Source organism: Podarcis melisellensis (assembly GCF_964234715.1).
Source record: "Podarcis melisellensis genome assembly, chromosome: Z".
NCBI lineage: Eukaryota > Metazoa > Chordata > Lepidosauria > Squamata > Lacertidae > Podarcis > Podarcis melisellensis.
The window spans coordinates 185672-200671 of record NC_138547.1 but is presented as its reverse complement, the minus strand read 5'-3'; the positions used below and the strand labels follow the sequence as shown (position 1 = coordinate 200671).

Below are 15000 nucleotides of genomic sequence, written 5' to 3'. Positions count from 1 at the left end.
TTCGAATCCGGGTTCTAATCCAGAACGAAACCCCAGCAATCCGGGTTTGAACCCAGGACAAAACCCTAGCAATCCGGGTTCGATTTTGAGTCAATTGCCCAGGAATCCGGGTTCAAATCCCAGTAAGGACCCCAGGAATCCGGGTTCGAATCCAGAACGAGACTCCAGGAATCCAGGTTTGAATTGGAGTCGAGCCCAGGAATCCGGGTTCAAATCCCAGTAAAGACCCCAGGAATCCGGGTTCGAATCCAGTACGAAACTCCAGGAATCCGGGTTCAAATCTGCAGCAGGAACCCCAGGAATCCAGGTTTGAATCCAGAACAAGACCCCAGGAATCCAGGTTCGAATCCGGGGCAAAACCCCAGGAATCCGGGTTCGAATCCGGGGCAAAACCCCAGGAATCTGGGTTCAAATCCCAGTAAAGACCCCAGGAATCCGGGTTTGAATTTGAGTCAATTGCCCAGGAATCCGGGTTCAAATCCCAGTAAAGACCCCAGGAATCCAGGTTTGAATCCGGGTTCAAATCCAGAACGAAACTCAAGCAATCCGGGTTTGAACCCAGGACAAAACCCCAGGAATCCAGGTTCGAATCTGAAGCAGGAATCCAGGTTCGAATCCAGTCCAAGACCCCAGGAATCTGGGTTCAATCCAGAACGAAACCCCAGCAATCTGGGTTTGAACCCAGGACAAAACTCCATGAATCTGGGTTCGAATTTGAGTCAATTGCCCAGGAATCCGGGTTCAAATCCCAGTAAAGACCCCAGGCATCCAGGTTCAAATCTGGGCCAGGACACCAAGATTCCAGGTTTGTATCTGGGTTCGAATTTGAGTCAAGAGGCCAGGAATCCGGGTTCAAATCCCACTAAATACCCCAGGAATCCGGGTTCGAATTTGAGTCAGTTGCCCAGGAATCCGGGTTCGAATCTGGATTCGAATGAAAACCCCAGCAGTCCGTGTTTGAACCCAGGACAAAACCCCAGGAATCCGGGTTCGAATTTGAGTCAATTGCCCAGCAATCCGGGTTCGAATCCAGTCCAAGACCCCAGGAATCTGGGTTCGAATCCCAGGAAAGACCCCAGGAATCCGGGTTCAAATCTGGGGCAAAACCACAGGAATCCGGGTTCGAATTTGAGTCAATTGCCCAGCAATCCAGGTTCGAATCCAGTCCAAGACCCCAGGAATCCGGGTTTGAACCCAGGACAAAACCCCAGGAATCCGGGTTCAAATCCTAGTAAAGACCCCAAGAATCCGGGTTCCAAACCAGAACGAGACCCCAGGAATCCGGGTTCGAATCCGGGGCAAAACCCCAGCAATCCGGGTTCAAATCCCAGTAAAGACCCCAGGAATCCGGGTTCAAATTTGAGCCAATTGCACAGGAATCTGGGTTCGAATCTGTAGCAGGAGCCCAGGAATCCGGGTTCAAATCCAGAATGAGACCCAAGAAATCCGGGTTTGAACCCAGGACAAAACCCCAGGAATCCAGGTTCGAATTTGAGTCAAGACCCCAGGAATCCGGGTTCAAATCTGGGCCAGGACCCCAAGAATCCAGGTTTGAATCTGGCTTCGAATTCAAAACGAGACCCCAGGATTCCGGGTTCGAATCCGGGGCAAAACCCCAGCAATCCGGGTTCAGATTTGAGTCAATTGCCCAGGAATCTGGGTTCGAATCCGGAGCAAAACCCCAGCAATCTGGGTTTGAACCCAGGACAAAACCCCAGGAATCCGGGTTCGAATTTGAGTCAATTGCACAGGAATCTGGATTCGAATCCAGTCCAAGACCCCAGGAATCCGGGTTCGAATCCCAGTAAAGGCCCCAGGAATCCGGGTTCGAATCCCAGTAAAGACCCCCAGGAATCCGGGTTCGAATCCCAGTAAAGACCCCAGCAATCCGGGTTCGAATCCCAGTAAAGACCCCAGCAATCCGGGTTCGAATCCAGCCCAAGACCCCAGCAATCCGGGTTCGAATCCAGTCCAAGACCCCAGCAATCCGGGTTCGAATCCAGTCCAAGACCCCAGCAATCCGGGTTCAAATCCCAGTAAAGACCCCAGCAATCCGGGTTCGAATCCAGTCCAAGACCCCAGCAATCCGGGTTCGAATCCAGTCCAAGACCCCAGGAATCCGGGTTCAAATCCCAGTAAAGACCCAGGAATCCAGGTCCGAATCCAGTACGAAACCCCAGGAATCCGGGTTCGAATCTGGGGCAAAACCCCAGCAATCCGGGTTCGAATTTGAGTCAAGAGCCCAGGAATCCGGGTTCGAATCTAGAGCAGGACCACAGGAATCCGGGTTCAAATCCCAGTAAAGACCGCAGCAATCCAGGTTCAAATTTGAGTCAAGAGCCCAGGAATCCGGGTTCAAATCCAAGTAAAGACCCCAGGAATCCGGGTTCGAATCCCAGTAAATACCCCAGCATACCGGGTTCGAATCCAGTCCAAGACCCCAGCAATCCAGGTTCGATTCCGGGGCAAAACCCGGGTTCGAATTCGAGTCCACCCCCCGACTTACTGGGCACAAATCCGGTGTAAAAGGGCATCAATCCTCCGCTGGTGTAAATCTGGGTATTCGGCCAATAGGTGCTGGGCAGCCGCTTGCCAAAACTATACATTGGACTCCTCAGCATTTCCTGCGGGAGGAAAGACCCGGCTCAGGGTTCGAGCGCCTGGGAGTTGTAGCGCACGGGTTGGAGGGTCATCTAGACTGACCCCCGGATCCGGATCCAGACCTTGTCCCCGGATCCGGACTCCCCCCCCCCCAGATCCAGACCTTTTCCCCGGATCCGAACCGGGCGCCTGGGAGTTGTAGCGCGCGGGTTGGCGGGTCATCTAGACTGACGCCCTCCGTGGATCCGGACTTGAACCCGGATCCGGATCCAGACCTTGTCCCCGGATCCGGACTCCCCCCCCAGATCCAGACCTTTTCCCCGGATCCGAACCGGGCACCTGGGAGTTGTAGCGCGCGGGTTGGCGGGTCATCTAGACTGCCCCCCTCCTTGGATCTGGACTTGAACGGGGATCCGGATCCAGACCTTGTCCCCGGATCCGGACTCCCCCCCCCCAGATCCAGACCTTTTCCCCGGATCCGAACCGGGCACCTGGGAGTTGTAGCGCGCGGGTTGGCGGGTCATCTAGACTTCCCCCCTCCTTGGATCTGGACTTGAACGGGGATCCGGATCCAGACCTATCCCCCGGATCCGGGTCCAGACCTTTCCCCCGGATCCAGATCTAGAACCGGGCGCCTGGGAGTTGTAGCGCGCGGGTTGGCGGGTCATCTAGACTGACCCCCTTCCCCGGATCCGGACTTGAACCCGGATCCGGATCCAGACCTTGTCCCCGGATCCGGACTCCCCCCCCAGATCCAGACCGAACCGGGCGTCTGGGAGTTGTAGCGCGCGGGTTGGCGGGTCATCTAGACTTCCCCCCTCCTTGGATCTGGACTTGAACGGGGATCCGGATCCAGACCTATCCCCCGGATCCGGGTCCAGACCTTTCCCCCGGATCCAGATCTAGAACCGGGCGCCTGGGAGTTGTAGCGCGCGGGTTGGTGGGTCATCCAGCCTGACTCCCCTGGATCTGGACTTGACTCCGGATCTAGACCTATTCCCCGCATTCGGATCCAGGCGTTTCCCCCCGGATCCAGGTCGAGAACCGGGCGCCTGGGAGTTGTAGCGCGCGGGTTGGCGGGTCATCTAGACTGACCCCCTTCCCCGGATCTGGATTGGACCCCGGATCCGGGTCCAGACCTTTTCTCTGGATCCAGATCTAGAACCGGGCGCCTGGGAGTTGTAGCGCACGGGTTGGTGGGTCATCTAGAAAGGCACCCTCTGTGGATCTAGACTTGACCCCGGATCCAGACCTTGTCCCTGGATCTGGATCTTGAACCAGGCGCCTGGGAGTTATAGCACACGGCGCTGGCTCCTCCAGCTTGACCCCGGATCTGGACTTGACTCCAGATCTGGACTCCCCCCCCAGATACAGACCTTTTCCCTGGATCTAGAACCGGGCGCCTGGGAGTTATAGCGCATGACACCCTGGGAGTTGTACCGCCAACAGCGCTGGGTCCTCCATCTTGAACCCGGATCCGGACCTTGAACCTGGATCCAGATCTAGAACCGGGCGCCTGGGAGTTATAGCGCACGGTGCCGGTTCCTCCAGCTTGAACCCGGATCCGGCTTAACTCCGGATCTGGACTCCGGATCCGGAGTTCCACCCCCAAATCCAGACCTTTCCCCCGGATCCGGATCTAGAACCGGGCGCCTGGGAGTTATAACACGACACTCTGGGAGTTGTAGCGCCGACAGCGCCAGATCCTCCAGCTTGAACCCGGATCCGGACCTTTCCCCCGGATCCAGATCTAGAACCGGGCGCATGGGAGTTGTAGCGCACGACACCCTGGGAGTTGTAGCGCCGACAGCGCGGGTCCTCCAGCATGAACCCGGATCCGGCTTGATCCTGGATCCAGATCTGGACTTGACCCTGGATTCGGATCCGGACTCCCTCCCCCCCAGATCCAGACCCAGATCTCTAACTGGGCGCCTGGGAGTTATAGTGCACGGCGCCAGCTCCTCCAGCTTGAACCCGGATCCAGATTTGCCCCCCAGATCCAGAACTTGTCCCCGGATCCGGATCTAGAACTGGGCACCTGGGAGTTATAGCGCATGACACCCCTGGGAGTTGTAGCGCCGATGGCGCCGGGTCCTCCAGCTTGAACCCGGATCTGGCTTGACCCCGGATCCAGATCTGCACTTGACTCCGGATCTGGACTTCCACCCCCAGATCCAGTCCCCGGATCGGGATCTAGAACCGGGTGCCTGGGAGTTGTAGCGTGCCGGTTGGCAGGTCATCTAGACTGACCCTCTTCCCAGATCTGAACTTGACCCCGGATCCGGATCAAGACCTTTTATCCAGATCCTGAACTGGGCGCCTGGGAGTTATAGCGCACAGTGCCGGCTCCTCCAGCTTGAACCCGGATCCGGCTTGACTCCGGATCTGGACTTCACCCTGGATCCGGATCCAGACCTTGTCCCCGGATCTGGATCTAGAACCGGGCGCCTGGGAGTTATAACACATGACACCCTGGGAGTCGTAGCGCCGGCAGCACCGGGTCCTCCAGCTTGAACCCGGATCCGGACCTTTCCCCCGGATCCAGATCTAGAACCGGGTGTCTGGGAGTTATAGCGCATGACACCCCTGGGAGTTGTAGCGCCGACAGCGCCGGGTCCTCCAGCTTGAACCCGGATCCGGATTCCCCCCCAGATCCAGACCTTGTCCCCGGATCCGGATCTGGAACCGGGCGTCTGGGAGTTATAGCGCATGGCACCCTGGGAGTTGTAGCGCCGGGTCCTCCAGCTTGAACCCGGATCCGGACCTTTTCCCTGGATCCAGATCTCAAAACGGGCACCTGGGAGTTGTAGCGCATGACACCCTGGGAGTTGTAGCGCTGGATCCCCCAGCTTGAACCCGGATCCAGACCTGTTCCCCAGATCCAAATGTAGAACCGGGCGCCTGGGAGTTATAGCGCATGACACCTCCTGGGAGTTGTAGCGCCGGGTCCCCCAGCTTGAACCCGGATCCGGATTCCCCCCAGATCCAGACCTTGTCCCCAGATCCGGATCTAGAACCGGGCGCCTGGGAGTTATAGCGCATGACACCCTGGAAGTTGTAGCGCCGGGTCCTCCAGCTTGAACCCGGATCCGGACCTTTCTCCGGATCCAGATCTAGAATCGGGCGCCTGGAAGTTATAGCTCATGACACCTCCTGGGAGTTGTAGCGCCGACAGCGCCGGGTCCCCCAGCTTGAACCCGGATCCGGATTCCCCCCAGATCCAGACCTTGTCCCCGGATCCGGATCTCAAACCGGGCGCCTGGAAGTTGTAGCGCATGACACCCTGGGAGTTGTAGCGCCAGGTCCTCCAGCTTGAACCCGGATTCGGACCTTTTCCCTGGATCCAGATCTCAAAACGGGCACCTGGGAGTTGTAGCGCATGACACCCTGGGAGTTTTAGCGCTGGGCCCCCCAGCTTGAACCCGGATCCAGACCTGTTCCCCAGATCCAAATCTAGAACCGAGCGCCTGGGACTTATACCGCATGACACCCTGGGAGTTGTAGCGCCGGGTCCCCCAGCTTGAACCCGGATCCGGACCTTTCCCCCAGATCCGGATCTAGAACCGGGCGCCTGGGAGTTACAGCGCATGACACCCTGGGAGTTGTAGCGCCGGGTCCTCCAGCTTGAACCCGGATCCAGATCCCCCCTGATTTGGATCCAGACTTGACCCCAGATCCAAACCTTGTCCCCGGATCTCAAACCGGGTGCCTGGGAGTCGTAGCGCATGGCACCCCGGGAGTTGTAGCGCCGGCAGCGCCGGCTCCTCCAGCTTGAACCCGGATCCGGATTCCCCCCCGATTTGGATCCAGACTTGACCCCGGATCCAGACCTTGTCCCCGGATCTCGAACCGGGCGCCTGGGAGTTGTAGCTCACGGCGCCGGCTCCTCCAGCTTGAACCCGGATCCGGATTCCCTGCCAGATTTGGATCCAGACTTGACCCCAGATCCAGACCTTGTCCCCGGATCTCGAACCCGCGCCTTTTGGGAGTTGTAGCGCGCGCACCTGGTTGCGGTCGAACTCGTCCATGGCGTCCTTGACCCCGGTGGTGTAGTTCTCTCCCATGATCCAAGGGAAGCGCGGGATGTAGCCGGTGTAGCCTGCATGTGGGAATGGGAGACATGAGTGCGCCTGGGAAACTAGAGTTCCCAGGAAGGAGGAAACTAGAATTCCCAGGGAAGTCCCTGGATGATTGGCAGGGGAGGCGGGGCCAGGTCCACTGAATGATTGACAGGGAAGGAATGGTTGACAGGGAAGGCGGGACCAGGTTCTCTAGTCCCACCCACTGAATCCCAGAATGATTGACAGGGAGGGCGGAGCCAGGGTCCGCTGGATGATTGACAGAGAAGGAATGATTGACAGAGAAGGCAGGGCCAGGTCCACTGAATGATTGACAGGGAAGGAATGATTGACAGGGGAGGCGGGGCCAGGTTCTCTAGTCCCACCCACGGAATCCCAGAATGATTGACAGGGAGGGCGGAGCCAGGGTCCGCTGGATGATTGACAGGGAAGGAATGATTGACAGGGGAGGCGGGGCCAGGTCCACTGAATGATTGACAGGGAAGGAATGATTGACAGGGGAGGCGGGGCCAGGGTCGCCTAGTCCCACCCACTGAATGGTTGACAGGGAAGGAATGATTGACAGGGAAGGCGGGACCAGGTTCTCTAGTCCCACCCACGGAATCCCAGAATGATTGACAGGGAGGGCGGAGCCAGGGTCCGCTGGATGATTGACAGGGAAGGAATGATTGACAGGGGAGGCGGGGCCAGGTCCACTGAATGATTGACAGGGAAGGAATGATTGACAGGGGAGGCGGGGCCAGGGTCACCTAGTCCCACCCACTGAATGGTTGACAGGGAAGGCGGGGCCCGGTCCAATGAATGATTGACAGGTCCTCTAGTCCCACCCACTGAAGCCCTGAATGATTGGCAGGGAAGGCGGGGCCAGGGTCCTCTAGCTCCACCCACTAAATGATTGACAGTGAAGGGTCGTCCAATGAATGACTGACAGGGAAGGAATGATTGACAGGGAAGGTGGGGCCAGGGTGGCCTAGTCCCACCCAGTGAATGATGATTGACAGGGAAGGCGGGACGAGGACCTCTAGTCCCACCCACTGAATCCCAGAATGATTGACAGGGAAGGTGGGTCGACCTAATGATTGACAGGGAAGACAGAGACAGGGTCCTCTAGTCCCACCCACTGAATGATTGACAGGGAAGTGGAGTCCAATGAATGATTGACAGGGAAGGCGGGACGAGGACCTCTAGTCCCACCCACTGAATCCCAGAATAATTGACAGGGAAGGCGGGGCCAGGTCCAATGAATGACAGGGAAGGAATGATTGACAGGGAAGGCGGGAAAAGGACCTCTAGAACCACACACTGAATGATTGACAGGGAAGGCGGAGCCAGGGTCCTCTAGTCCCACCCACTAAATCCCAGAATGATTGACAGTCTAGTCCAATGAATGATTGACAGGGAAGGCGGGGCCAGGGTCCCCTGAATGATTGACAGCTAAGGAATGATTGACAGGGAAGGCGGAGCCAAGGTCCACTCAATGATTGACAGAGAAGGCGGAGCCAAGGTCCACTCAATGATTGACAGGGGAGGCGGGGCCAGGTCCGATTAATGATTGACAGGGAAGGCGGGGCCAGGACCTCTAGTCCCATCCAGTGAATGATTGACAGGGAAGTGTAGTCCAATGAATGATTGACAGGGAGGGCGGAGCCAGGGTCCGCTGGATGATTGACAGGGAAGGAATGATTGACAGGGGAGGCGGGGCCAGGTCCACTGAATGATTGACAGGGAAGGAATGATTGACAGGGGAGGCGGGGCCAGGGTCACCTAGTCCCACCCACTGAATGGTTGACAGGGAAGGCGGGGCCCGGTCCAATGAATGATTGACAGGTCCTCTAGTCCCACCCACTGAAGCCCTGAATGATTGGCAGGGAAGGCGGGGCCAGGGTCCTCTAGCTCCACCCACTAAATGATTGACAGTGAAGGGTCGTCCAATGAATGACTGACAGGGAAGGAATGATTGACAGGGAAGGTGGGGCCAGGGTGGCCTAGTCCCACCCAGTGAATGATGATTGACAGGGAAGGCGGGACGAGGACCTCTAGTCCCACCCACTGAATCCCAGAATGATTGACAGGGAAGGTGGGTCGACCTAATGATTGACAGGGAAGACAGAGACAGGGTCCTCTAGTCCCACCCACTGAATGATTGACAGGGAAGTGGAGTCCAATGAATGATTGACAGGGAAGGCGGGACGAGGACCTCTAGTCCCACCCACTGAATCCCAGAATAATTGACAGGGAAGGCGGGGCCAGGTCCAATGAATGACAGGGAAGGAATGATTGACAGGAAAGGTGGGAAAAGGACCTCTAGAACCATCCACTGAATGATTGACAGGGAAGGCAGAGCCAGGGTCCTCTAGTCCCACCCACTAAATCCCAGAATGATTGACAGTCTAGTCCAATGAATGATTGACAGGGAAGGCGGGGCCAGGGTCCCCTGAATGATTGACAGGGAAGGAATGATTGACAGGGAAGGCGGAGCCAAGGTCCACTCAATGATTGACAGGGGAGGCGGGGCCAGGACCTCTAGTCCCATCCAGTGAATGATTGACAGGGAAGTGTAGTCCAATGAATGATTGACAGGGAGGGCGGGACCAGGGTCCACTAGTCCCACCCACTGAATGATTGACAGGGAAGGCGGAGTCAGGGTCCTCTAGTCCCACCAACTGAATGATTGACAGGGAAGGCGGGACCAGGGTCCACTAGTCCCACCCACTGAATGATTGACAGGGAAGGCGGAGTCAGGGTCCTCTAGTCCCACCAACTGAATGATTGACAGGGAGGGCGGGACCAGGGTCCACTAGTCCCACCCACTGAATGATTGACAGGGAAGGCGGAGTCAGGGTCCTCTAGTCCCACCAACTGAATGATTGACAGGGAAGGCGGGACCAGGGTCCTCTAGCCCCACCCACTGAATGATTGACAGGGAAGGAATGATTGACAGGGAAGGTGGGGCCAGGGTCCTCTAGTCCCGCCCACTGAATCCCATAATGATTGACAGGGAAGGCGGGTCTAGCTAATGATTGACAGGGAAGGCAGGTCCAGGGTGTTCTCGCCCCACCCATGGAATGATTGACAGGGAAGGCGGGCCAGGGTCTTCTAGTCCTACCCACTGAATGATTGACAGGGAAGGCGGGTCTAGCTAATGATTGACAGGTAAGGCGGGGCCAGGTCCAGTGAATGATTGACAGGGAAGGCCGGGCCAGGGTCCTCTAGTCCCACCCACTGAATGATTGACAGGGAAGGAATGATTGACAGGGAAGGCGGAGCCAGGGTCCTCTAGTCCCACCCACTGAATGATTGACAGGGAAGGCGGGTCTAGCTAATGATTGACGGAAGGCAGAGCCAGGACCTCTAGTCCCACCCACTGAATGATTGACAGGGAAGGAATGATTGACAGGGAAGGCGGAGCCAGGGTAATCTAGTCCCACCCACTGAATGATTGACAGGGAAGGCGGGTCTAGCTAATGATTGACGGAAGGCAGAGCCAGGACCTCTAGTCCCACCCACTGAATGATTGACAGGGAAGGAATGATTGACAGGGAAGGCGGAGCCAGGGTAATCTAGTCCCACCCACTGAATGATTGACAGGGAGGGCGGGTCTAGCTAATGATTGACAGGGAAGTGTAGTCCAATGAATGATTGACAGGGAAGGCGGGGCCAGGTCCAATGAATGATTGACAGGGAAGGCGGGGCCAGGGTCCTCTAGCCCCACCCACTGAATGATTGACAGGAGAAATCTAGGAATTTCTGCTTGGAGGCGGGGCTTCTGGAGGAAGGGGCGGGGCCTACCCGAAATGGCCTTCCTCTGGACCAGGTTGGGGGCGTCCATCTTGGGGGTGCGGTCAAAGCGGCAGATGTCCGTCGTCGTCTCGGTGGGCGGCGGGAGGGGCGTGGCCTCGATCCGGGTGGTCTGGGGGCGGAGTTAGGGAGAGGGGTGGAGTCAGTGAGAGGGAAGCTCCGCCCTCCGGAAAAATCCCCGCAAGGAGAAATCTAGAAATCCCCAAAGAAATCTAGAAATCTTTGCAAAGAGAAATCTAGAAATTCCCGCCAGCAGAAATCTAGAAAAGCCTCCAAGAAATAAAAATCCCTGCAAGTAGAAAATTAGAAATCAGGGGGGGGGGGAATCTAGAAATCCCTGCAAGGAGAAATCTAGAAATCGGGGAGAATTCTAGAAATCAGGAAAAATCTAGAAATCCCCGCAAGGGGAAATCTAGAAATCGGGGAGAATTCTAGAAATCAGGAAAAATCTAGAAATCCCCGCAAGGGGAAATCTAGAAATCGGGGAGAATTCTAGAAATCAGGAAAAATCTAGAAATCCCCGCAAGGAGAAAACTAGAAATCGGGGAGAATTCTAGAAATCAGGAAAAATCTAGAAATCCCCGCAAGGAGAAATCTAGAAATCGGGGAGAATTCTAGAAATCAGGAAAAAACTAGAAATCCCCGCAAGGAGAAATCTAGAAATCGGGGAGAATTCTAGAAATCAGGAAAAATCTCGAAATCCCCGCAAGGAGAAATCTAGAAATCGGGGAGGATTCTAGAAATCAGGAAAAATCTAGAAATCCCCGCAAGGAGAAATCTAGAAATCGGGGAGAATTCTAGAATTCAGGAAAAATCTAGAAATCCCCGCAAGGGGAAATCTAGAAATCGGGGAGAATTCTAGAATTCAGGAAAAATCTCGAAATCCCCGCAAGGAGAAAACTAGAAATCAAAACATAGAAACCCCTGCAAGCAGAAAGCTAGAAAACCCTCCAAAAAATAAAAATCCCTGCAAGGAGAAATCTAGAAATAAGGGGAAAATCTAGAACTCCAAGAAGAAATACAAAAATCCCCACAAGGAGAAATCTAAAAATCGGGAGAAATCTAGAAATCCCCGCAAGGAGAAAACTAGAAATCTAGCAGTTCCCCCGTGAAAAATCTAGAACAATCTAGAAATCATCGCAAGGAGAAAACTAGAAATCTAGCAACTCCCCCATGAAAAATCTAGAACAATCCGATTTCGCACCCAGAACCCTTGAAATCCCAGCAGTTTCCCTGTGAAAAATCTAGAAAAATCTAGAAATCCCCGCAAGGAGAAAACTAGAAATCTAGCCATTCCCCCATGAAAAAAATCCGGAAAAATCCAGAATTCGAACCCGCAACCCGGCCCTCCCTGCATAGCGCAATGTAGCAATCCCTGCCAGCAGAAATCTAGAACTCCATCCAGAAATTGCCGCAAGGAGAAATCTAGAAATCAGGGAAAAGTCTAGAACTCCCCAGAAGCAGTAATCTAGAACTCGCGTCCAGAAATCTAGAACTCACTTCTAGAAATCTAGAAGTCCCCGAAAGGAGAAATCTAGAAACCAAGGAAATCTGGAACTCCCCGCAAGCAGAAATCTAGAAAACCCTCCTAGGAAAAAAATCTAGAATTCCCCGCAACCCCCTGGAAAATCTGGAAAAATCCGATTTCGCACCCGGAACCCTGGAAATCCCAATACAGAAATCCCCGCAAGCAGAAATCTAGCAACCCCATGAAAAATCCAGATTTTCCTAGAAAAACCCGGAAAAACCAGAATTCGAACCCGGAACCCGGCCCTCCCCGCAAGCAGAAATCTAGCAAACCCCCGAAAAATCTAGAAAAATCCGATTTCGTACCCGAAATCCCAGCAGTTTCCCCATGAAAAATCTAGAAAAATCTAGAAATCCCTGCAAGGAGAAAACTAGAAATCTAGCAACTCCCCCCTGAAAAAATCCAGATTTTTCTTGAAAATCCCGGAAAAAAACCAGAATTCGAACCCGCAAGCATAAATCTAGCAATCCCATGAAAAATCCAGATTTTTCTAGAAAAAAACCGGAAAAAGCAGAATTTGAACCCGCCAGGAGAAATCTAGCAACCCCCCGAAAAATCTAGAAAAATCCGATTTCGCACCTGGAACCCTAGAAATCCCAATATAGAAATCCCCGCAAGGAGAAATCTAGAAAACCCTCGATGGAAAAATCTAGAAAAATCCGGAAAAAGCAGGATTCGAACCCGCCAGCAGAAATCTAGCAACCCCTGAAAAATCTAGAAAAACGCGATTTCGCACCCGGAACCCTAGAAATCCCAAGATAGAAATCCCCGCAAGGAGAAATCTAGAAAACCCTCGATGGAAAATCTAGAAAAATCCGGAATTTGAACCCGCAACCCCAAGAAAAATCCAGAAAAATCCTGAATTCGAACCCGCAACCCGGCCCTCACCTCCCCGCACGCCGCCGCCCGGCACCCCTGTCCGCAGATCAGCGCCATCCCGGCGTCGCACGGCGCCCGCTCCTCCCGTCCGCAAACCAAGGCGACGTCCGGGTGGCAAAGGTACATCTTGGGCGCCGGGTTCGAATCCCGCCCGGCGACAGAGGAGGCGAACTGGCACCAGCCGGGTCCGCAGGCCAATCGGAGGCCGGGGTGGCCATCCGTTCTAGAAATCCCCGCAAGGAGAGATCGAGAAATCAGGGGGGAATCTAGAAATCTCCGCAAGCAGAAATCTAGATAGAAATCTAGAAATCCCTGCAAGGAGAAATCTAGAAATGAAATCTAGAAATCCCTGCAAGGAGAAATCTAGAAATGAAATCTAGAAATCCCTGCAAGGAGAAATATAGAAATGAAATCTAGAAATCCCTGCAAGGAGAAATCTAGATAGAAATCTAGAAATCCCTGCAAGCAGAAATCTAGATAGAAATCTAGAAATCCCCGCAAGGAGAAATCTAGAAATCAGAAAAAAAATCTAGAACCCCTGCCATAAGAAATCTTGAACTCCCTGAAGAAATCTAGAACTCACTTCCAGAAATCGAGGACTTACTGCCAGAAATCTAGAAATCCCTGCAAGAAGAAACCTAGAAATCGGGGAAAATCTAGAAATTTCCGCTAGGAGAAATCTAGAAAACCCTCCAAAAAGAAATAAAAAAACCCATAAAGAGAAATCTAGAAAACCCTCAAGAAAAAAATCTAGAAATCAGTGAAAACTCTAGAACTCCCCAGAAGCAGAAATCTAGAAAACCCTTCTAGAACTCACTTCTAGAAATCCACGCAAGCAGAAATCTAGAACTCGCTTCCAGAAATCTAGAACTCACTTCCAGAAATCTAGAAATCCCCGAAAGGAGAAATCTAGAAACCAGGGGAAATCTAGAACTCCCCCGCAAGCAGAAATATAGAACTCACTTCCAGAAATCTAGAACGAAATCTAGAACACACGTCCAGAAATCTAGAACTCACTTCCAGAAATATAGAAATCCCTGCAAGCAGAAATCTAGAAACCAGGGAAATCTAATATTCCCCGCAAGCAGAAATCTAGAACTCACTTCTAGAAATTCCCAAAAGGAGAAATCTAGAGCTCACTTCCAGAAATCTAGAACTCACTTCCAGAAATCTAATAATCCCCACAAGCAGAAATATAGAACTCAGTTCCAGAAATCTAGAACTCACCTCCAGAAATCTAGGAATCCCCGCAATCAGAAATCTAGAAAACCCTCCAAGAAAAAAAATCTGGAACTCCCCACAAGCCGAAATCTAGAACTTACTTCCAGAAATCCAGAAATCCCCGAGAGAAATCTAGAAACCAGGGGAAATCTAGAACTCCCCCCGCAAGCAGAAATATAGAACTCACTTCCACAAATCTATAACGAAATCTAGAACACACTTCCAGAAATCTAGAACTCACTTCCAGAAATCTAGAAATCCCTGCAAGCAGAAATCTAGAAACCAGGGAAATATACTATTCCCCCGCAAGCAGAAATCTAGAACACACTTCCAGAAATCTAGAACTCACTTCCAGAAATCCAGAACACACTTCCAGAAATCCAGAACTCACTTCCAGAAATCTAGAACACACTTCCAGAAATCTAGAAATCCCTGCAAGCAGAAATCTAGAAACCAGGGAAATATACTATTCCCCCGCAAGCAGACATCTAGAACACACTTCCAGAAATCTAGAACTCACTTCCAGAAATCCAGAACACACTTCCAGAAATCTAGAACTCACTTCCAGAAATCCAGAACACACTTCCAGAAATCTAGAACTCACTTCCAGAAATCCAGAACACACTTCCAGAAATCTAGAACTCACTTCCAGAAATCCAGAACTCACTTCCAGAAATCCAGAACTCACTTCCAGAAATCCAGAACTCACTTCCAGAAATCCAGAACTCACTTCCAGAAATCTAGAAAACCCCGAAAGGATAAATCTAGAAACCAGGGAAATCTGGAACTCCCCACAATCAGAAATCTAGAAATCCCTCCTAGGAAAGAAAAATCTAGAACTCCCCGCAAGGAGAAATCTAGCAACCCCCATGAAAAAAATCCGGATTTTCCTAG

The 15000-nt window shown here is 53.2% G+C and overlaps 1 protein-coding gene across 1 annotated transcript in view; it reads right to left on the bottom strand.

The window, feature by feature from the left end:
* CIMIP2A (ciliary microtubule inner protein 2A) overlaps positions 1-15000 on the bottom strand; it is a 27197-nt gene that overhangs the window by 4717 nt on the left and 7480 nt on the right. The window contains exons 4-7 of the mRNA XM_081898008.1: positions 12895-13108; positions 10470-10590; positions 6606-6700; positions 2507-2624 (exon numbers count right to left, since the gene is read on the bottom strand). Coding sequence (XP_081754134.1) covers positions 2507-2624; positions 6606-6700; positions 10470-10590; positions 12895-13108 — 548 coding nt within the window. The remainder of the gene's footprint in view (positions 1-2506; positions 2625-6605; positions 6701-10469; positions 10591-12894; positions 13109-15000) is intronic.